At 41.6% G+C, this 23,411-nt stretch overlaps 2 protein-coding genes across 2 annotated transcripts in view; both read right to left on the reverse strand.

Annotated features, from left to right (window-relative positions):
- The window catches only part of iars1 (isoleucyl-tRNA synthetase 1), a 54,210-nt gene that overhangs the window by 17,594 nt on the left and 13,205 nt on the right, over window positions 1-23,411 (reverse strand). The window contains exons 11-23 of the mRNA XM_083972619.1: window positions 22,112-22,234; window positions 17,648-17,739; window positions 15,864-15,962; window positions 12,614-12,740; window positions 10,619-10,692; window positions 8,615-8,809; window positions 7,878-7,964; window positions 7,017-7,100; window positions 4,054-4,198; window positions 3,017-3,137; window positions 2,689-2,780; window positions 1,633-1,710; window positions 938-1,059 (exon numbers count right to left, since the gene is read on the reverse strand). Of these exons, the coding sequence (XP_083828745.1) occupies window positions 938-1,059; window positions 1,633-1,710; window positions 2,689-2,780; window positions 3,017-3,137; window positions 4,054-4,198; window positions 7,017-7,100; window positions 7,878-7,964; window positions 8,615-8,809; window positions 10,619-10,692; window positions 12,614-12,740; window positions 15,864-15,962; window positions 17,648-17,739; window positions 22,112-22,234 (1,439 nt within the window). The remainder of the gene's footprint in view (window positions 1-937; window positions 1,060-1,632; window positions 1,711-2,688; window positions 2,781-3,016; window positions 3,138-4,053; window positions 4,199-7,016; window positions 7,101-7,877; window positions 7,965-8,614; window positions 8,810-10,618; window positions 10,693-12,613; window positions 12,741-15,863; window positions 15,963-17,647; window positions 17,740-22,111; window positions 22,235-23,411) is intronic.
- On the reverse strand, window positions 19,996-21,150 carry LOC310986673 (vimentin; the record flags this gene model as incomplete). Its single annotated transcript, XM_083972701.1, has 1 exon — window positions 19,996-21,150. One exon carries the CDS (start codon window positions 21,148-21,150, stop codon window positions 19,996-19,998), a length of 1,155 nt encoding a protein of 384 aa, XP_083828827.1.

The raw sequence follows: 23,411 nt of genomic DNA on the forward strand, positions 1-23,411 counted from the left end.
CAGTTCTTTGTCGATTTATTTTTTCCCATGCTTTCGCAGGTGCCTTTGATTTCAGGCAAGGTGTCCTTCCTCCACCACAAATCGCTTCAGGACATCGTTTTAAGAATATGTAAATTTCTCTAATTAATCCGGCTGGCTCCCATTAACCACAATATTTTAAGAAGATGAGGAAACTGAATTGTCTCAATACAGACGACAGGTTTAAAGATCAGTGGGATCTGTGTAACAAGCAAAATCGGTTCTTCAAGATATGACGACATGGGCTCTTTGAATCCGAGTTTAGCTGCTAGAAAAACAATCACAAAGAAATGGCTTAAGCCCGAAATCCCATCTGTTCATATAATTTACGACATATTTGTGATGGAAAGAATCACTTTTTCAATCACTATCACTTCAGCAATCTAAATTCGATGACATCTGAAAGCAATGGAAAAGGTATATTTCCCTAAAACGCCCCTTGTTTGTTAATGTTTTTTTTTCTTTATATACTAAGATGTACTTGGTTAATTTTTTATTTCCTTGTATTATTATAATAGAAAAGACCCATGTAAATAAGACATGAACATGTGTAAAAGGAAAAAAAGAAAAAGAAAAGAAAACATGCTTCTGTTCTTTTCTCTTTTTTAAAACATTTTTGAGCTCACTGTCCTGAGTGTGGTCCTAATTGAAAGGAAGCTGGGCGCCTGCTTCACAAATCCAGTCGACTACTAATGTCTGTTTGTTTTGTGCCAGTGTTTCTGTATATCGTCTTTGTTGGTTCAGAAATCTGCAGGTGGTCCTGACTTTTGCATGAGCCACTTTCCTTAGCGTAAACAGACACAGCTCTCAGGTATCAGGTATCAGTAAGTAAGTTTTGTGCGCAACATTTAAAGGCCCTCTCTAATGTTTGTATCAGGAAGCCAGCCGTCTTTGCTTTATTGAAGAGAGTTTCCCCGACCTGACTTGGGGCAGCATGAGATAGTGGATGCTGCTGGCGTCCTTCTCTTCGACGGAGGCGGGGTCGATGAGGTGGCGCATATTTTGGTACATCATCTCCGTAATGAAGGGTGTGAAGGGAGCCTGAGGTGAAAGAGGGAATAAAAGCAAGTAGACATGAGAGGAAGCACAAGAGAGGGAGATTATTCAAAGATCTGTGCTGTAGTTAATTTACATTTTCTGACATGAGGTCTGAAAGTCAGTGGCAGCTATAAAAATCAGCATACAAAACACATTTTTTACTGTATCTTTTTTTTTCTCCCCTCAATTGGTACAAAAGTTCAAACTGAATCGTGCCAGAGTGAGGTTACTTCTAATGTGATTCTCTTCCATTTCAACCATAGCTAATTAATTTATATAGCTCACAGCTGATCTGTATTGATCTGGGTTAGGCAAACTGCCTCTTAGCGTGCCTCTCGCCTCACATGCAAACATCTTCAATGTGTTATAAATATAAACTCCTACTGCTCATGCATTATTCATAGCTCTGCCAGCACACACACACACACACCTCTGCCATAACAGGCATTATTTCTCTGCGTCTTTGTGCACACACAAAATCAAAACCTCACCACAAGAAAATTTCCCCCATACAGTCTCCTTTCTCTCTCAGTCACTCAAACGCAGGGTCTCACACACAGGAGCAGGATGACTCACCATCAGCCTGCACATGGAGAACAGAACACTGAAGAGGGTTTCCAGCGCCCACAGGCAGTCCTCGGTGCCACTCTCTCCCTACAAAGTTCACACACACACAAACGTCAGCATATTCGCTCCTCTTGGAACAGTGAAAAGACAGAAGTGCCCTGGCAATTCGACAGCGCATGTATCTCAAATGTTGACTGCTAGAAAATGTCCCCAGATTATACTTTCAACTCATCAGATACTATTAGTAGTGATGGCCACTAATGCCACTGCATACACTTGTAGTTATGAGATGCCATCTAAAACCACACCCATCTTCTTCATTTAACATTAATGATTTTAAAAAAAAGGGGTAACCCTTATTGATATCATTTATAATTTATATGTTATGGAGAGGATTACATTCAAACTTGAAGAGAACTGGTTAAAATGGCTCAGCTACATGTCAACTGTAAGACCTGATTTCAAATAGATCACAAAGATAAGGCCAATTCCTTTAATAAGAAATGTTTTTCCCTATTCTCAAGAAGCATTTTTATATTTTAATGTAAGATGTGCTTATGTTTGGCTCTGCTGTTCTACTTAATGAACAAATCCTCCCCTTTTCATGTAATGTTGTATGTTTTGTGCCCAGTTGGCAGATATGTGTATATTACTAAAAGAAAAAAAGGGGGGGGGGGGGGGGGGGGTAACCCTTTAATTTACAGGCCATTAATTACGTTATAATGTCAAGATATAACAATTAATTGCGTAGTAATGTCAAGATAAAGCCTAGAAATAACGGTCAATTTAATAGTAGTGTCATGTTTTTCATAAAGGCAAAAGATTACACATGCTTTTCATGTTTTGGATTTTTTGGGAAAGCCCAGAATTTTTCTCCACCAAGTCACACTTCCAATGACCGTTATTTCAATGCAATCAATCTTTATTTCTTGGCTATATTTCTCGACATTGCTATGAAATTGACCATTATTTCAAGGCTATTTCTAGACATTATAACGCTATTTCTTGAAATTATCACGTAATTAACGGCCTGTAAATGAAAGGGTTACCAAAAGCTGCTCTCACCTTCAGGCGGCGTCTGTTGGTCCTGACGTACCAGTTGGTGAGCATGTCCACAAACTTGACCAGGCGAGGCACGACAGTGTAGAGGCGGTAAGCTGCAGCAACAAAATTACTGTTAGTGTATTTATCTGACCTTTATTTAACAGGTGATCTCATAAACATCAAGATCTCTTTTGTAAGATCTGATAAGAGCAGATGTTAAGAAATGAAAACTCAGCAATGAATATGGAAACAGGCTGAAAGGTGCCAGATGGGATGAATTTTAAGATATTAAATCTTCTAAGCTAATGTCCATTACAAGGGTGGTCTTTAGAAGTGTGTGTGTCCTCACCATCCATCTCAGCCTTGAAGAACTGAATGAGGGACTGTGTGAAGGACTGAATCCATTTGTCCATGATGTTGTCACTCTGCTTCAGTGTGTTCTCATTGTACAGAAACCGAATCTCTTCCTCCTGACACAGAGAGACAAGCACACAAGCACAAACACAATCACAATCACACATAAAGAAAGACCAGTTTCCACTTTTTAGAACGGGGATACACAGCAGTGTTGATATGAAATAGCTGAAACTGATCTTGTAACATGTGGCACATATAGAGAAGAGAAGCAGAACCAACGGTAGCTTGGAGAGCCACATATAGAAATACTGACTCTCACCATTTATGGGGGAAAAAAGCAAATGCTGCTGCAATTTTGACATTTGTGTGCCCTTTGTGCAAATGGTATTTAAAAGTTTACTACTGCTGCTATTTCCTCCCTGGAGTTTGGAAGATGTAAAACTGTCTGTGAGCATTAACTAAGGAACTCCCCTGTGTGGAGAGTCTACAGCCCTCTGAAGTTAAATTCTAGGAATGCCCCCACTTATTGGCCACAGATCATTATTGCCGATCGATGGACCGGAATTAATACTCCTAGCTATCGATCACTTGTGGTTAATACTCTGGTGTCTGTGACTGAGAAGAACTGTGTGCTCTATAAGTAAAACAAAAAAAACATATTGGCCATGTGAAAGTGATATAGTGTACATCTTCAGCAATGTATGCCAAAATAGAAAAAAAACACATGATCAAAGCATCCCTGAAGACTTCTCTTTGCTTTCTAAGATTTTTAAATCGCCCCTTAATATCCAGCCTGAAATTCAATAACGATACAGGGACATTACAAAAATGTATTACTGCAGCTAGTGCTACGTTGTTTTATGGCATTAACATTGAATTCAATTTCCTCTTTGCACCAATATTTACTTGATAATTAATTGCTTATTATTGGCAACAAACGGCTGTAGCATTACACCAGGAACAGCTGAGGAAACAGTGTAGGACTGACTAAAAAATAAGGATCTTGTGTTCCCTTCATTACAAACGTACCTTCTGTAACCTTTGCACGTTCTGCACCAGGAAGCGATAGGCATTATACCACGGCAGGAAGACGTCTTTCAGCACGTCCCGCACACCTTCCTCTTTGAAACGCAGGTTCTCTGCTCTCACTACAGGAGAGTTGATGAGGTACAGTCTACAGGGGGAGACAGTACAGTATGTGAGTGTGCAGCAGGAGCGGTTATGAGAAACATACAGTGTGTAAACAGGTAGATCTTGGGAGGACGAAAGCTTAAATGTGGCATGTGAGTGAGGTCGCATGCAGCACCTGTGAGGGGACCTAGATAGAACAGTAACATAAATATTAGGGATGGGCATTTCAAGCAAAAGCACTATTCAATAATCACCGACAATCATGATGAAAGGACACAGCAATGACAAAACATCTCCAGAGTTTATGAGTTTATGAGAATATGCACCGGCTCATCTCCAGAGTTATTTCAGATGTACTCTCCAACAAGAACAAGTAACAACTAATTCTGAAGCAATAGCAACATAAAACCTAAAATACAATATACACTACTCAAGTTAGGGATATTTGACAAGAATATCCCTATAACAAGTTCATGCTACAGTGATATTCTATCAAGAAAGCCTTTTAAGTAGAAGGATGCAATGGTAATTTATTTATCTCAAACAAAAGCTAACAACAGTGGTGGCTATAGCACAACAAAAATCTCTATGTCTCAATAACTTGATCAATTTGATCAAAGTGTTGTCTTGGGATCATGATGTCAAAATGTGAACATGGTGGAGAGGAGAGGGAGAGAGAAGAGGACTGTATACAAACTGTCATTGAACCAGAACATTTAAATAAAATCAGACAATGCTTGTGATTTTTATGGTTAATCACTTTGTTAGAGAACAGCATGTTATTTAATAAGGACTGAAACATTGAACAATTTGACATGTGCATTCAAAGGTTTAGAGAAGATTAAGTTCACCTGTAAAGGTTATAGTGCATTTTAGGTGCATTCTGAAATTGAATCCAAAAGCCAAACATCCTAACTTTCTGTGAGTATATCTTTGAAATTCAAAGCTACTAACCATGAATAATTTACCAGTAAGTGAAATCTGTAGTGTCTTTACAAATTCAAGTGCAAAATAAACTACTCTACCCACACCATGAATTAATTATTCATTCATTAAGTTATCAATGTGTTTTTTATGTATATTGCCCTACTTATGTATTTATTATACTTTTGTACTTTTATCTTACCTGATCTCAATTTTGCACTGTCTTGCACTTTCCTCCTCAATTGTACAGTATGTATGCTTGTGTATGTGATTGTGGTGCGGTGGTCAGCTGTAGAAACAGAATTGCCCTATGGGATAAATAAAGTAAACTCAACTCAAGTTTGCAGTATCAAACCGAGGCTGATATAGGGAGCCAGTGGCCTATACACATCAAGTGTAACAGAACACAGTGGTTTAATGGTTTCATCTTAGTCTCAAGACCCTATCCAAAATCACTGACTAGTCTGACCAGGTAAATTTCGATGGATTAGAATCTGCTATATAAAGCCACAGTGCAGTTGCCGTTTTCAAAGTATACCCACTTGTGGTACAGCAGCTGTCAGAAAACGCCCCATTGAATTCTGTTAAAAACTGGAACCATTTCCTTCCATACAGTGCTGCAAGCAGGCAAACTATGTACAGTGCTGTGAGTGAGTGATGCACATCATTAATTGAAGCTGCATCCTTGTCTGTATACCATCAGTGAACTAAATAAGAAGAGCAGCTTCAGGTTTAAAAATCACTTTCTGCTCATTTGTTTGACATTTTGCAGATGAAACACGCCTCCAAAGTGCTGCTGGTGGCCAAGAGCTGCATTTCAATTTTGGTCTCTTTTTTTTTTTGATAAGCCAAAGGATACAGATACAGAGAAATCTTGCAATAAACTTCAGCCACAGACAAAACACCCCCCTCTGTGGACATCAAGAAAAAAATGAAGGAAAATAATAAAAGCACAGTTGGACAAGCTGTATCTTCAACTGTCAAATATATTTGAATTGGATTAGCTTTACCAATTAGGCTAAATGTCCACTTTGAATATGTCTTGCACATATTTTTTGCCAAAACCTAATTTTACCAACACAAGCATCATGGTGCAAATTAATCTCTTTCCTCCCTTACAGCTAAATAGAGACACTTTAGACAAATAAACAAAATAATCCAGATCAATATAATAATAAGTGGCAGGCATCAGCTCTCTGGTTTGGACCGGTTAGAAAAGGTTTTCAAGCTGAAATGATGCAACTTCATGCAACAGGCCACGAGTGATTTTAATAGTAACAACTCTGAATGTAAATACACAACACACTGACACTGACACATCAACTGGTATAAATGTTTGATCAACTTAAAATGAGCAAAGATGAAGGCGGACAATTGTCTCTTTACCAAGTTTAACCGAAAACTTTGACCCTTTGAAAAAAACAAAAACAAACTCTCACTTACTTCAGTCTGTAACTTGTTTACTTTCATATTGCTAACATTTTTCAGTAAAAACACTCGTGGAGGTAATGATACTATAATTGCCACACTGTAAGTTAAGTTTTCAGCCAGAAAAGGGAAAATGGGAGCTCAGAATAGCAACACACTGCCGCCTTTTCCTCTTTATCTCTTCAGTTCACTCTTCAGTGTACTGTATATGTGAGCATATGGTGCAACTGCATAGTGCTTTATTCATTAGGCCATATGGCCATGGAGCCCTTACTGCTAAGGGCAAAGGAGAGAATGTATGAGGAGAAACACTCTGTGAATGCACTTGGACTGTATGTAGAGTATGGATGGGTGTGTGTCTACTGTATGTAGGCCTGGGACAGTTCCAGCTTAAGTGTAGATAGTGATTTAAACCTTTCAAAACATAAGGTAAGTGAACACACACAGCTCTGCCACAGGCACTAGGCTTCAGAGACACACACTTGCTCACATTCAAGCACAGAACTGACCTGAGGGCATCAGCTCCATAGCTCTGCACTATCAGTCCCGGATCTGGGTAGTTCTTCTTGCGCTTGCTCATCTTCTGTCCATCGCTGCAGGAATGAGACAAAGCAAAGGCATTAATGCACAGACGCACGCATGCATGCACAAAAGTGCATGTTCGAAAGCATGCACTTGGTATTCAAATTAGTCAAGTCCTTCCAGGTCAGCAGGCCTGTGAGCCCAGTACTGTGTTTAGACCCCGGGGGCTGAGGACAAGCAGCCCTATTGTGGAGCAGCTCCAAGGGCTAAATGTTAAGAGCACACATACCACACTGATCATGAAGAACAGCAGAAAGATTATAGGAGATGAATGGGCAGATGAATACAGAGAGAAAAAAGAAAAAAAAATGATGGTATAGAGGGGCAGCAAACAGAGGATTAGTGGGGGCAAGGAAACACAATGGAAAGCTAAATGATGTCTGAAGAGTACAGATTTATTACCGTATGTTAAAATGTATATTATATATGAAATCAACTGTAAGGATGAGTCTGACAATATATATATTATCTATTTGCATTGTCAACAAATCCCAGAGAAGACTAAAATCAATTCTACTGATGAGCATTACCTGAGCCAAACATTCATAAAGCCCATTTCTGCCCAAAACATTGAAAACACATCAGCGAGCTGTTGGACCAATGTGTTGCTGTATTACCAAACAGAGTCGTTAAATCAATATCCTTGCAATAAACCTATTTAAGGTCAAATTTAGAGTATATTGAAAAACCACCTGCACATTGTCAATGTGCCGCAAGTCAAACAGAAAAATACAGAGTCATGCCGATTGTCTCTCTCTTTTTTTTTTTTAATAAGGAAATGGACTGACCTTGCAAGGACCAAACCATTGACGATGACGTTCTTGAAGGGTGGCTTGCCAAACAGGGCAGTGGAGAGCACCAACAGGGTGTAGAACCTGCAGGAGAAGACAACAACACCGTACACAAGGTCAGTGCAAGTACAAATAAACATAAGACAAAAGTTCCAACACCGTTATGAACACAAAACTCAAGGACCTTTAAATGCACAACTACCTCAAATTCTAGGACCTCACGAGGCATAATTTGAGACACACATCAAGGTTAATTATTGTTAAAGCAACAATTAGAATGAGGCTTGATGCTTGAACACTTCTCAAGTGTAGTAATTACCGACAAAGTGGTATCACGACACAGCAAAACAACTTACTGCATGAGGTTAGTTACAGACGCAGGGACTTATCTACGAGTTCAAGTACACAATTTTGAAGGATTTTCAAAGGCGCAATTCATTTTATTTATACCGAGACACTTCCAAGGCCTTGGTTTATTTTTTCCTAAGTTTTAAACACATTCAAGGATATCAAGGAGCCATGGGAACCTCTGATAATAATTAATGACTCGTATGAATCCATTAAATTCAAAAAATTCGAGACTATGTCCACCCATGCATACTTGCTCTGCTCTCATCAATTCCCCTCGATGAACTCAGCAGGCAAGTGTGTCTCCACTTGTCATCCGTCACCCTCTTCCCATCTATCCCTCAATTAGTTCCCTTCACCCAACTATCCATTCATCTGCAGCTCACCATCCCCTGGTCTGGTCGATGCCCTCAGCGATGAAGTCAGCGGGGAAAGTGTCCTCAAACTCCTTCCGGTTTTCGAAGGGGTAGTGGACCTGGGCGTAAGGCATGCTGCCGCTCTCAAACCAGCAGTCAAACACCTCGGTGACCCTCCGCAGGACGCCCTTACCACACCGAGATGGGATTGTCAGAGTGTCGATGCTGGGCAGACAAAAGCGAGGGCAGAAGGAAGAAAAGAAAGAGAGAAAGTGCAACTGTTGAGACAGATGGATGCAATAACAATTGAACAAGTTCTGTTTTATTTCAGCTTTTATTAGGGCCATAGGTAACTGTTTGCACATTTCTACGCCGTATGGATCCATGGGTCTATAGGCTTTCTGGCTGCAGTCCAGAGCAACGATTTTATAATCTTTCACCGCTGGGAACTGGGTTTAAGAAAAGAACAGCAGAGCTCATGTTGTGCTGACACGCAGCAGAATAATGGCAGTTATTGCTTTGGGTCATAAGTTTCAGACGCGAGGATATGGATTATTTTCCACCAAATACTGACTCGCCGAGAGTAACACTATAAACAAAAGTCACGCTTGCTTCAGAGAAGTTACCTAAGCCGGGGGTTAAAGAGATGAACCTGACTTTTGTAGTTACAAAATGTCAGCCTGTGTGATGTGTCCATAAAATCCACATCAAACAGCCTATTCTTAGCAAACACAGAACAAAAATCAATAAACATCAAAATAATATATACAGAAAGTTGCTCTCCTCTCCCCTCCAGCAACAAACAACTACACATTTGTAGAGTTCGGGCCTATAAACCGCCGATGACATGACATCGTTGGTAATCTACTATTAGCCACTAAAGCTGCGTTGTTGCAGTGCTTTGCTGCTCTTTAAGAGCTCTGCTCCAGGGCCTAGAGAGGGAGGGGAGCGTGTAGAGCAGGAATTTTCCCCAACAGAAGTGCAGTGCCGAGTACATTCTGAGTAGTTTAATATGTGTTTTTTGTGGCGCGTTACACAGAAGATTGTGTTAAAATGTTCACTTTCCATCAATGTGGGCAGAGCCATTATCATATCTGGCTTGCCACTTTGCATATTATAATTCGGAGTGATTAGAGTGTGTCCATTAAGCTGTTCGTGATCCATACATCCTGACTTTAGTACAAAACTTTTTTCAAGTTGGTAAAAAAAAAAAAAGCTCTGAAAAAAAGATCTGGGCTTCTTTCTCACTTCAATACATCTAAAGACAGAGGTCAACTCAAGTCCCCAAGACATCTTCATGACATTAACATCCCCGTAGTCAGCTGTGTTTTAGGGGAATAGTTTGACATTTTGGGAAACATGCTTGTTTGCTTTCTTCCCATAACTCAGGAGATTAAAACCTTTTTCATGTCTGCATTATGTAGACTACATGCAGCCTTAGACAACATGCCTTATGTGAATACTATATGTGTGTATGCACATATCACTATCTAAATAAATTATTGAAGTTTAAATAAACAAAAACTGCATTTTATTATTTTTTTTTTTTTTTTACATTTTCCAACTTTAAAACTTCTGCTGCTAACCTCTGCAGCAGTTTCACTAATTTAAAAATCTGGTAAGATGCTCTGAAACTGATCAGGTGTTATTTTCTTCAAAGTGTTTTACTACTTCTTCTGAATTTTAAATCACTTTTCCAAGTCTTCCAGGCCTGCAGAATTCTTCAACATTCAACCTCGAGCACAGGAGCAGGGCAAACCGGACCGCCTCCTCCATCAATTAAAGATGTCAAGTCCCATGGAAATGATAAACGGTAATTAGCTGATGAGGAGCGGAGGAGAACGGTGATCTGTGTTCCCCCACACTTGTTTGACAGGTCAAATTACAGAGACAGGGGCTGGATTTAAATGGACGCCATTCATACACAGATACTTTGACCTAGGTACACATACAGCGTGTGAATCTGATGGTGTTGCTCTGTCACAGCAGAAGGAAACACAACTGAGTAAATGTTCAAGCTAATCAGTGACTCACCTCTCCCGGTGCAGATCGGTTACTTTGACTCCGGTCAGTTCCTCCAGTTCAGCCATGGAGCCGACACACACCACCTGATGCACAAACACATACACACACACACAGAATTTGTGATGTGTACAGCAAGGAAACATCTCAACTGACAGATAATGAATTTACCAAACAGGTGTAAGGTTGCTGTTTTGTTTTTTAGTTTCAAAAATGATGTTTTAGGTTTTGAGACTGGATGATTGCAGTTCTCTTTTTGTCAGTCTATGGTAGGAACTGGAATCCCCACTTCCCCCTCCCACTTAACACTGCTCATTTTATTTAAATGAACAGCTTAACCTTTTTCTTTAATGTGCTTATTCACTATTATTGCCCTGATTAAATGGGAAGACACCACTTAGTCTGTAGTGTAAATATGAACATATGCCTAGCACCATATCATTTGGGGATTTTAACAGATGAAACAAATGAGATATAATGTGTTAATTAGTGAGCTTTAGAGGAGCTGGTAGGCAAATTACCACATGTAACCTTTGGAAGGAGCAGAACTGTTTTCCTTTTATTTGTGAGAGCTTCTGCTTTAAACCCACAGGAACTGTCGTATTTGTACTAATTTTGTTCATTAGTTTAACATCTGCAAAGGAGTTAAAGTGCTAAATCTGAGAAATCTACCCAGTAGTTGTATGTATTAAGATAATTCTTTAAAAAAACTTGAAAGTAGGCCTACTTTAACACACTTCCTGAGTAACTTTACCATAGAAAGTATGGTAAAGTGTGTTATCTGGTCTCCTCGGAGAGTTAACCTGTAGGCTCTGCTCTAGTTTTACCACAGCACCAGGTAACGTGGCCCAGATACAGCCTGACACGCCACCGTCAGACACAAAAGAAGACGGAAGGAAAAAGAAACATACCCAAAGAGACGGGGACAGGCAACAAAAAGAGAAGATACTGAGAGACAGATATCATGCTGTCACATGCTGAGAAAGGCACACACGCTGCACACACACACACACAAACACGCAAGAAGACAGCTTTGGTTTTGGGTGTGCGATTCGCCGCTGAGGGGGTGTGTAAAGGAGGCACCGGGGAGCGCGAGTGTTCTGGAAACAGTCACAATGCTATTTCCAGCAAGCAGGTCGCTGGCTGTCCCTCTTTCAGCCAGGGGACCAACACTTCATTTTTCAAACGCTCAAACAACCCAGTTCTGACATCTCTATTCAGTTCAGTCTACTTCACACAGTCAGCCTGGTTTGGCAACCAACATCCATGACAAGATGAACATTTACAGTCATGGCTCTGTTCTGTGCTGCCTCCTGTCCCTCTTCCTTGTTGTGATCTCTCGTTTTGCCGCCCTCTCCTTTCACCAGCTTATTTATTCTGCCCCCTTCTGTGTATTTTCTGTCTCTTCTTCGCCCCCACCCCACCCCACTGCCGTTTGTCTTGATGCCATTAACTGGCATAAAGGGAAACCAAACACATTCTTGGTCGGTGTTTAATTGCTGTTTACATTTATGAATCATTCATGTGCTGAGTTTCAGGAGGCACTGTGTAATGGCGCCGGAGGGGAGCCGAGTCTGACTGCAGTACGGAGTCACGCTACAGTCTCATCCACACCCTCGACGATGCGAGTATCAAAAAGAGGTCAGCGAGAAAATTTTCACCCTGCCAATTTATGAGAGAAGAGCTGGATTTGCTGCATCCTTGCAGCAGACCAGTCTTCCTTTGGAGAGACACGAGACATTTTTTCCTCACCAACTCGTTTCTGTGGTTGATAAAAGCAAGAGTTACATAGAGTTCAACTTTTCAATTATGCCCTCTCATGCTCGGCCCCAGATTGATTTGCGAGGGCTGCCGGAGCTGCGATCAGCTGCCTTAGAAGAGAATAACTATCTTGGTATTTGGTCATGACACAGACAAATAGTGTGATCTCTTGGGAGAACAAAGACACATTAGAAGCACTAAGTACTCTATTAAAGCAAAGCAGTGCGTGTTTTGTATTGTCCTGACCTCCTCGAAGTCGTCGCTGACCCACAGGGGGATCGGCGTGCCCCAATAACGGTTCCTCGAGATCGCCCAGTCGCGTGCGTCCCGCAGCCAGTTCCCGAAACGCTTCTCACGCACAAACTCTGGAACCCTGCGGAGACAGAGACGTTATCACATCTGCCTTGGCTTTAATTACTTTTGCAAATATAAAACTTGAACACAGACACAGGGAGAATCAAGTCTACAAATCGCTGACATATATGTGTTTTAAATCTAAACCTAACAGTCATTTATGTACATATAACACATGTTTGTAAAATCTGCACTTGTCCATATGAATAATTGAGTCTCCTGCTACTATTGCTAGCAGTAATGACAGTGTTTACTACAGGTCTTAAACAAGATTGATCTCCTGTCAAAACAATGCTTTTAGTTTGTGTGTCACATCTTCTAACAGCTCGCAATCTGGGGAAAAAAAACAAACAAAAAAAAACGTTTTATAGCTCACATCAATTCCAATACAGTGGACAAGAGAAAATGTATGGCAGAGTTATTGTAATTAGATTTAGGACTTTTTACTTTTTCAGCCCTTTTTAGGGTTTAAAGCCCTGCAGGTATTGTGATTAATTTAATGCACAAAGCATTTCCTCATAACAGGAGCAAGCATTATTATAATGTGCACTATTATTCCTTTATGGAGTGGGCTTGTTTTCCCTCTTCTTCTTCATGTTTTTAGCCCTAAAAATAAACTGCACCGCTGTCTTTATGAAGCACAACTGCAAAGGTTAACATTCCCTTCCAGGCATCTTCCCCCTTTCCTGCTCTCTCCTCCTCCGATTTAGCCTCAACAAATTTCTAGCTTTAATCCACTATCTCACCATCTCCTTCTCTTTCTCTCATCCCCCCCCCCCCCCCCCCTCCCCTCTGTCCTCCTCGCTTGCTGTGCCAGGGCCACGTTGCTCAGAAGAACAGTGAAGGACTGGGGTGGATCGTCATCAGGATCCACGCGCTAAGCAACAAGTTCATCAATTCCCATTTGTAGGAGGCATTTCTATTTAGGCCCCTAATATATCAATTTAATGATTTTTTTTCTCCTTACTGCTGCTGCTGCTGCTCCCTGCCACCCCCCAACCACTCCTCCACTCCTCACCCTCCCTCTGCCCGCTCATGCTAAATGTAGAATTTAAAATGTGCTGCCTTGTGCTGGAGATGCACAGAGGAACCATTTAACATGTACAGGCTTCTAGTGCATGTCAGAGACTCTGGGGATGGATGGACGCATGAGAGAGGCGGGGACACAGGCTGTGGTCAGGGAGGAGAATTTGCATGACGGGTAAAAAAAAAAGGTAAAGAAAATGAGGAAAAAAAGGGGAGGATGGATGTAGTGTTCAAGGCCAAATTGGGCGACTGACCATTCTCGAAAACCCTCCCCCTGAACAGTGATTGTCCAACCGCAGCTTAGCAACTGTAACTAGGCACTGCAGTTCTGTCGAGCTTTGATTCATCCATATGAAGTGGAAAGCACTGAGCTTGACTAAGAGCAATGTTTGGAAGCATCTTTTCCACAAATACAAACACAAATGTAGCAAGAATGGAGTAACATCTCTCTGCTTTGTTAGTATGACCTCCAGGTTTAGGTAAAAAAAAGGAAACAAAATGAGTGTAGGCTAAGGTTAGCTGCAAGTTCACCAAGCACACTGACTTTAGCTCCAGCCACCTGCACAGGTAAGTGGTACAGCCAATGGATGGATGCTTAGGACACTAGCCCTGCAAAACACCTCTATACATTTTTCTTTTCCATATTTTTTTCACGTGTTTTCAAGGACGATATCATGAATGTAGCCATCAACACAATCGAGTGTCTTTTTAAAATCCTTTTACAGGAATCTTAGCCCCGGGGATGTTTGACATCACGATACGATTCAAATTCCTACTGCAAATACACAACAGTGGCATCAAGAAACCAGCTCTGCTTTCATTAATACAGTTATTCATTTAATCAGACAGAAGGACAAACATCTGGAGAAATCAGTCTGACCTCCATAGCGTCAGTCCAGTAAAAAGGGATCAAATGAACAAATCACATTGAGTTTCTTAAAGAGTCTCTCATCAATTAAAATGAACTTCATACAGAGGTAGTGAACTCTCTGTGGATTTTACTTACGTAGGATGCAAATGAGTTGGTAACACTTACTGACTGATGACTTTGTCTCAGTTTAAATATTGCATCAAAAAGAAAATAAAACTTTTAAAACTTTCTAATTATTATTTTAGCAGTATCAGACAATTATAGATAGGTCCTAAATCCTAAATAACAGATTCAGTTGCCAGTTTATTAAGTTCCCTCTTGATAAAGCTGAAATTCAACTGTATGTTCATTTTGGAGGCAACTGATTTGCATTTTCATATACTGACTGGTGTTTTTATTATTTTCCGCCCATACTTACATCAGTGTGGGCAGGTTTAATACCTCTCTAACACAATACAATCACAAACATACATCATCCAAAATGCCCATTGCGGTTGAATCAACACTTCACAAACTGTTTCAATAACAACTGAACATCATAACCTTGAGGTAACGCTTAAGGAAGGACTGTTGTATTGCACTGCATTAGTTTTAGCCAGGTGGCATGTGAGTGTATATAACAGCAGTACCCTTTAGAGATAAGGAATTTTGCCTTTAAAAGCAGTGTGTGTGTGTGTTGGTGTTGGTCCCAGTGTACGAGTGTGTGTGTGTGTGTGTGCCTGTGCGTCTTCACCTTCCTAGCGGCTAGTCATTCATCTCAGTTTGACAGTCCCATTACCAGAGGCAGCTACTGTGGCTCAGAAAAGAGCACTGGGAGCACCGGGGGTAATACCACTTAGCAAAGCCATCATGCTGACGCTTACTTTTGCTCCATGTTCTGCCATTACAATTAGCATCATGCTAATGTTTTCGATAAAACACCAGTCCCGTGCGCATCATGATAACACTAAACTTAATGAAAACTGAAGAAAAGTCCTTGCAGCGACGTTTATTTTAAAATGTAATCTCCTCCAATGTATAAGGACTACTCCCAGCGCTGGCTGTCCTGCAGAGACAGGCCCGTGACTGACACAAACAACTTGATGTAGTAGCACTGAGTCGCGGCTGTAATTGTTTTGGGACTGTGACTGCTGTCTGTCTTCGCTTAGTATTCACGGTCTTCACAAGTATTTTACACCACTTGTTTTTGCGAGGAGCTCGTGTCTGCCACTTCACTGTCACTTTCCAACAGGCTCGTTAGCTTACCAGTAGCATTTTCCATTGTTGTCCAGGAGTTTGTCCACCATGTGCTCCACTCGGACAAACCAGCTGGGGACGGCTTTGTAGATCAGGGGCGTGTCAGACCTGTGAGTACGCAAACATAGATAAAACATAAGGATGCAACAAAGCGACTTGAATAAAAGCAATGATCTAATTGCTGCTAATTTACTTATTTATTTTAGTTTAGAGCATTGGAAATCGTGACATATGCACAGCAATAAATAGGTTTCAAAGGGTTAATTGTTTCGGTCTACTTCAACATTAATCAGAAAGTGGTGTCTTGAAATTGAAGTGTTTTAACTCTTTAAATACACATCTGCAAAACAATTTGTTTTATATACTTGTATCTGTAGCGTTTTATGAATGTATGATTGTGTGTAAAATGGCTTCCTATATCTAGAAATATGTGCACATTAATGCAGGTCTTTCTCTACAGAGGCCAGTTTCTCAAGAGAAAAACATGGTCTGATATTAATGCAGTAAGCTGAAATAAATTAAATGATGAATCTTGGACTCTCAGTCGTAAATTTTGAGACTGTGTGTTCACAGTTATGAATATACTTCTAACTCAACCACCAACAAGGGTTTGGTCCATAAAAACCTATTTCCTTAATCTGTTTTTTTTTTTTTTTTCATCCTTAGTGAGGCCACTCATTTCCGTTTCTACCAGCAGTTTTAAAAGTATATTTTTGGGGCTTTTTATTGTGTTTAATCGATAGCACAGGCGAGAGAGAGACAGGAAATGGGGAGGCAGAGAGAGGGAATGACATGCAGAAAAGGGCTGCCTGATGCGGGATTTGAACCGGGGCCGCCTGCAGTGAGGACTGTAGCCTCAACATGGAGCGGCTCTACTAAGTAAGCTAAACGCCACCCCCCTACCAGCAGTTTTGACACAGGTTTTGACATGTGTTTTCTTTTTCTGTGCTCCTCTCAGTGGCTTGAGCAGGGAGAAACTTTGCAGGGAAAAAAAAAGATCATGTCAAATACTTTGGACAATGTTTATAATATAGGACTGTGTCTTATAATCCAAGACTGTTTCTAGAAAGACTCTTTTTATGTAGCTTTATGGACCACAGCTGAGTTCTTACTTACAGGTGATGAATGGGTTATAACAAAACAGTTACATCTCTGTGAGCCTACGTCTCCTAGTGGCTTAGAGAGCACATCTCTGCATATTTACTAAGGTTAATTAATCCTTCTCAGGTCAGACTGCAGCTGCGCCAAGAGAGACAGTGACTTAGTCCACTAAAAAAAGAAAGTTTGTGTGTGTGTGTGTGTGTGTGTGTGTGTGTGTGTGTGTGTGTGTGTGTGTGTGTGTGTGTGTGTGTGTGTGTGTGTGTGTGTGTGTGTGTGTGTGTGTGTGGGGCTCTGCATGTCCCTGACAGTTTATGATGTGATAACGTGGGACCTTGAGAGGTTATTTATGCGTCACCACAGCGACACTGGCTTTATGAATTGATCCTGTGCGGAGAGCGGACCGTGAAACCTCTATTGACATCCTGCACTGATGACAGGTGAACCTCAAACCTCAGTGTATAAGAACTAATCCGAATGCTAAATTGTGGCTAAACTGCTGATTAATGGGAGGTTTGCTCTGTCAGTGCATTATGCTCTCTACCACTGCAAAAGGCTTTCAACCCTCAGCGGGTGAAGCTATTCAACAACTGCTGTTTCCAGGGGACCGAGCAGAAAAGCTGTTAGCTACCTAGAGGTAGAAGTGAGTTATAAAACGGCACAAGGGTAACATTTAAATTATGTACACGTCTCACCTCCAACAGAAGGGGTAACTATGCTTGAAACTGCTGGCATTGACAAGGCGGCCCTTCTCCTTCAGCCACTTGATGATGTTCTTGTCAGCATCCTGTAGAAGGAAACCACAACATTAGATCTGCTTTACAACAAAAGCAGCTTTTGACTTACCACCAGGCAGAATAAATAACCACCCCCAAATATGATGACGCAAAGCACCGACACAGCCTGCAGTACATCTGATGAGTCTCCAAGCTGGATTTTCAAGTTGTGTCAAGTTGCTCTTGAAATACAACAACATACTTGTTATTTTTTCCTAACATATAAAAAAAAGTTGTGTCTCATTAATCAAATGAACAACGGCGGTTGATAAAACATAATCCTGGTATTCTTTCGCGTCATGCCATATCCATCCCTTGTGCAATACGAAACCATTACATGGTTAAAACTCCTGAGTTCCCTCGTGATTTATCATATCTTCAAAAATGATTCATTATGATTTTTTTCTTCGTTGGTGAAGATGCCTCAGCATCCTGCCTTGAAGACTTCAAGGTAAATTCACAGCCGAGCTCCAGTTCCGCTCCTTCAGTTATGATAAATATCACGCAACAAATAGGGAGGCGTTGTCTGTTGTGTCATTCAGCATATTGTTTATGGTATACAATCTAATATGCAATAAACCCAGTGACTTATAACGTGATATCTTATCTCCCTCTATCCAAGCTCACAGTGCAATTCACAGGAAGCTCATAAATATGACTGTACAGCAAGTGTTGGTCATGACCTCCTTGTAAAGGGAGGTTTTAAACTTTCTCAGCCAGGAGTAAATTCTGTTATGCCCTGTCCTGAGCTCATTAAAACATGCGCACCCTTGTGATGGGGAACTTCACCTGTAACCCACGGGGAAAATAAACCTTTTTCCACTGACAGGCCACCTCGGGGTTACTCGGTAAATCACTTGCACACATTTTTGTGACTCTTATAGAATCTCTTTGCCATGAAGTATAATTAATTTAGTGAGTTGTTTTGTTTTGTTTTCAAAACAGTAATTTTTACTCTCATGTTTAATATAATACTTACAGGTTAACTACCGCTGCTATAATATCAAGCCCGGCTTGCATTCTGTGAAAAATAATCAACATAAGGCAACCTATGACTGGATTTACACGGTCATTTTAATTCTTAGTGACAGCTTGAGCAATGGAGTATTTAGGTTTAGTGGAAAAACGTGTTCTTTACTTGACCTAAGCAAAGTTAAGAATGTTTTTCTGCCCATTTCCTGTACTGCAGCTTAAAATAAGGGTAGATGAAAGTAAAGAGACCAACGGAGTGCACAGGGAAAAATAAAGTCATCACAGAAGAAGACATCAAGACAGAAGACAAGTCGCACAAGAGAAGAGAAAGGAAAAACGATCACCGCATTATTTTGTATGCACTCACTTCAATCTTTATTAAGTAACAGTTGGTCAATATTAGTGTAAATTGTCACAAGTTGTGTCTTGTCAAAACATTTAGAGTAATTTGGGAGGACTGTGAAGACCAGTCATAACACTGAGGCTATTTGTTCTGCTGTGTTTGGGCTGATGTGTGACACATCAAGACAGAACAAAAGTATTTCATTGTGAAGGTGGTGGAATCGGAAACAATCTGGATCAAGAGAAGCAGTGACGGCAGAAAGTGAGCAGCTGTAGCAAAGGAAAGCGACAGAGATATAACAGTGGGGTTGGCTTGACAGGAAAAGGGGAGGGAGGGAGGGTTGTTAAATTTAGCATGGGGTACTGTAGGAGCAGGAGTAAAGAGTAGAAACAAGGAGAGATGCAAAAAAAAAAAAGGAAAAGGGAGGGGCACTGTTAGGGAAAGTCAATAAAAGTGGAAAGGAAGGTTGTTTTGGAAAGTAGGAAGGACTGGGAAGAAGGCAAATGCATAAGAATAATGGACTGAGGGTGTGGCAGAGTGATGAGGATGGGAAGACTTGGTGTCAATAACACGTGTCCATAACACCAGAATATCAACAACTGTCAAGTCCACAATCCGCTGGTATTAAATGTCTGGTGGGATCATTGCTGATGTCAATCAACATACTGAGAAAGTCATACACACACGTGACTCATGATGTCATAGGTCTGAGTTTCCCCTCAAGTTTAGACTTGTCTAGAAATATTCTTGACACAGACCATGTGATTAGACAGCATTAACATTTGATCTTCGAATATTTCTAGAAACAGGTATCAAGGAAATCTCAAACACAGGGACAAATGGCTAAAACAGGGAAGAATCTAGAGTCTTTTTTTAACTAGAGTGAAATTACAATGCTCTGCTGCTGCTGCTGCTGCTGCTTTGGACCTGCTGCTCCTCTCACCCTGGATACTCAGACCTCTTTGGCGATCCCGAGCCTCTGCTCCTCTCCCTCCAGCAGCTTCCTGTAGGTGGCGATCTCTGCATCCAGCTTGAGCTTAATGTGCAGCAGTTCCTGGTAATCTTTGAGATACTTGGTCATCTCCAGTTTGGTTTCGCAGAGCTGGGACTCCAGCTGAGCGATGACGCCCTCTAGACCCCCGACCTTATCGAGGTGGGACATCTCCATGTCCTCCAGCTGCTGCTCCAGCGCGGCGTTCTGAGCCCTCAGCCCGTCGATCTGGTTCTGCAGGTCCGTCACCTGGTTGTGGAAGGTGGTGATCTCGTCTTTCATGGTCTTCATCTGGTCTTCGTGTTTGCCGGCGTGCTCCTTGAGGGTGTCGAACTTGGTCTTGTACCACTTCTCGGCTTCCTGGACGTTGCGGGCGGCCACGGCCTCGATCTCCGCTCGCATGCTGCGCAGGTAGGCGGCCAGGTCGGGGCGATCTCCGTCCATTTCGGCGGTGATCTTTGCGTCCTCGATCTGCTTCATGAGGTCGGCCACCTCTTCGTCATGCAGCTTCTTGAGAAACTCTATCTCGGCCACCAGTTGTTCGATGCGCCTCTCCAGCTCGGCCTTCTGCAGCGTGGCGTTGTCGACGTCCTGGCGGAACTCTCTCAGGATCATTTCGGCTTCCTCTTTGAGGGTCAGCTCCTCCTCCAACTTTAGTCGCCACACTTCAATCTCTTCTTCGATGTAGCCTCTTTCGATATCGGCTGCTCCCTTCTCGTTTGTCAGCATCTCGATCAGTTCCCGCACCTCTTTAAACTTGAGCTCGTATTCTTCTCCAATGCCCGTGGGGCCTCCCTTGTAGCGGCTCTGCAGGGCGGCCAGCTGCGCTTGAAGAGAAGCATTCCGCTGCTCCAGGGCCTGGACCTTCTCGATGTATCCTGCAAACTTGACGTTGAGTTCCTGCATCTCCTCTTTCTCGTTGGCATGTTGCTGGTGTATCTCTGTGCCCAACTCGATTGCGGTGCCGGTGCCGGTGCCATTGCTGCGATAACCTGAGCGTCCACGGCTGTCGTATGAGGCTCCGCGGCACCGGGATGGGGACGGGCTCTGAATCCTCACCCTGCTGCCAGAGCCGCTAACTTGCAGGCTCTTCTGGGTGTAAGACGCAGCTCTCATGTTGTGTACTGTCTTGTTATTTTCCGGCTCACAGAAGAACAGCTGCTCTCTCCGACTCTCTTTGCTAGCCCGCGTCGCAAACTGACGCTCCCTCTGATCGCCTCCGAGTTTTTATGCCGCGATAAAGAATGTCTCGGACAGCCTTGAAACTCACGCTTGGTTTTGACATGTTTCAAAAGTGGATTATGACAGACTTTCAGAGAACTGTGGCTGCATAGTCTTTATTAGCTAACGCTGTAATGTGAGCGGCCAGGCAGGTCGAGCCCACTCCCTGGCCTTTACGCAGGGATGTGAAATAGTGATCAGATCATGTACGGCAGCTATTTTTCACTCACTATCCACTTAGGATGGTAATGGTGCTGGGTGTGACAAGAAGGAAGAATGCACCCACTTACTATTACATCCTTTCCTTATTATTACATGCTAAACTGTAGAAGACCTGAGCCTCATCACAACCATTTCAATGTAAAGCTGACTGTCACATGTTGTGCATTTGACAACATCTAACTTGAACTTGGTAACAGTGACACAACAACATTGTGCTTTGGCAGCAGGTCGTCCTGCATAACTTTGTGAAAGTGTTCCAACACAGCTCCCTCCATATCACCATGGCATAAAGAGTCATTTTAAATAACATTTGGAGAAGCATGATACATATTTCATATTTTCATTTCAGTTACTATTACATAAAGTGTTAAACCTATAACCGAGAAGAAAAGGCACATTTCTGTGCGGAATGAAAAGAGGGAAAAATCATTTCAAAAAGATGGACTTTCCAGATATTAACGGAGGAAATGGAGAGGAATGGGACAGCGGGTACCCAGAATGCAGAAAATGAAATGCTGAATTAATCCAGCTATCAATATTCTTGAGGGATTTATCCCGTGTATCGTACCAGGGCTAGAATGCCTGAAATGTCTGCAAACCTAATCTACATGTAAATGTCTTCTGTGTCACTCACTTTGACATACTGTCCCGCGAAGTCAGTGACCTCTGAAGTGAAGCAGCCTGAGGCGTCCACAGGGCAGATAGGAGCCTGGTCCCTCTGGATGATGTTGTATTCAGTGCACACCCTGTAATCATCCTACAGAGAAAATGATACATAGCTTAGACACAGTTCTGATGAAGACATAAAGTTTCCTTAAAATAATTCACTGCTAGCTTCATCATTACAAACCAACTAGCTAACTAGTAAAATATTATTGCATCGAGAGAATGAATATTTGCTTCTTCTTTTCTTTTTCTTTTTTTTTTTACATCCTCATGATATTAATCGTGACCTGGTTCGTTGAGATCTTTTTCCAAATTGATGACATAGAAATGATAAATAATTAGCTAACAACACAGGCAGCCACTGGATTAAAGATATGTTATGACTCCATATTGAATTCCTTGTTGAGCCAGACACTTTTTGCAGTGTTGAAACAAACATCACTGGTATGTGACAGCTATGCATGAAAGATCTGAGTACTGTCCAGCTGTAAATGCATTTTGTATTCAAACACCCTGTCAAGGTCCCAAGATGGATGAGTCACAGGGTCATTTCACATCTAGTCATAACAACATAAAATTTGAAAAATGTAGTTGGGCGGTGTGTTTCTTCTCGCTATACATCTCCAGGATGACATGCAAATGCGTCTGTGTTTCAGGTTTTCACCGACTACTCAAACGCGAATGTGATCGCTGAATAACAGAATCTGTAGCTAAATAAATACCGAACATTTAAATGCAAATGTAAGAGAGAGATGAAAGGTGGCACAAGAGAAAGCTCAGAGAGAAAAGCTGAATGTGTATCCACAGCTGGCTACAGCCACAGGGGCATCCATCTGCCCCTGACAAGGGCATCTAACCTATTAGCAGTGACCCAATACCTCTGATAGCACTACTGGACTGGCCTCTAATCTCACAACCACGATGGTATCATTCAATACAAAGATTTCATAAAAAGACTTGAGGTTGACCCCGAATAGTTGACGATTCATTGATTTAATTTGAGGGAGTCTGATTCGACTTTGTTGAATCAGACATTGTCGCAAATTGTGGTTATGAAAAAAGACCGTACCATTCTGACTATATGGGGGTGCTCCCTGCTGCTGAATATCTGATTTTACTTAGAATTTCTTTGTTTCCTAATTTCCTATTTTTTCCTATTTTGATACAAACAATGGGACTTCCATGTTTTTCTATTTGTCATATACACTCATTAATTCAGAGCACAAACTCATATACTCGTCGCTGCACCATCCCCAAAAGAGAGGCGG

This window comes from Trachurus trachurus (genome assembly GCF_905171665.1).
Source record: "Trachurus trachurus genome assembly, chromosome: 5".
NCBI lineage: Eukaryota > Metazoa > Chordata > Actinopteri > Carangiformes > Carangidae > Trachurus > Trachurus trachurus.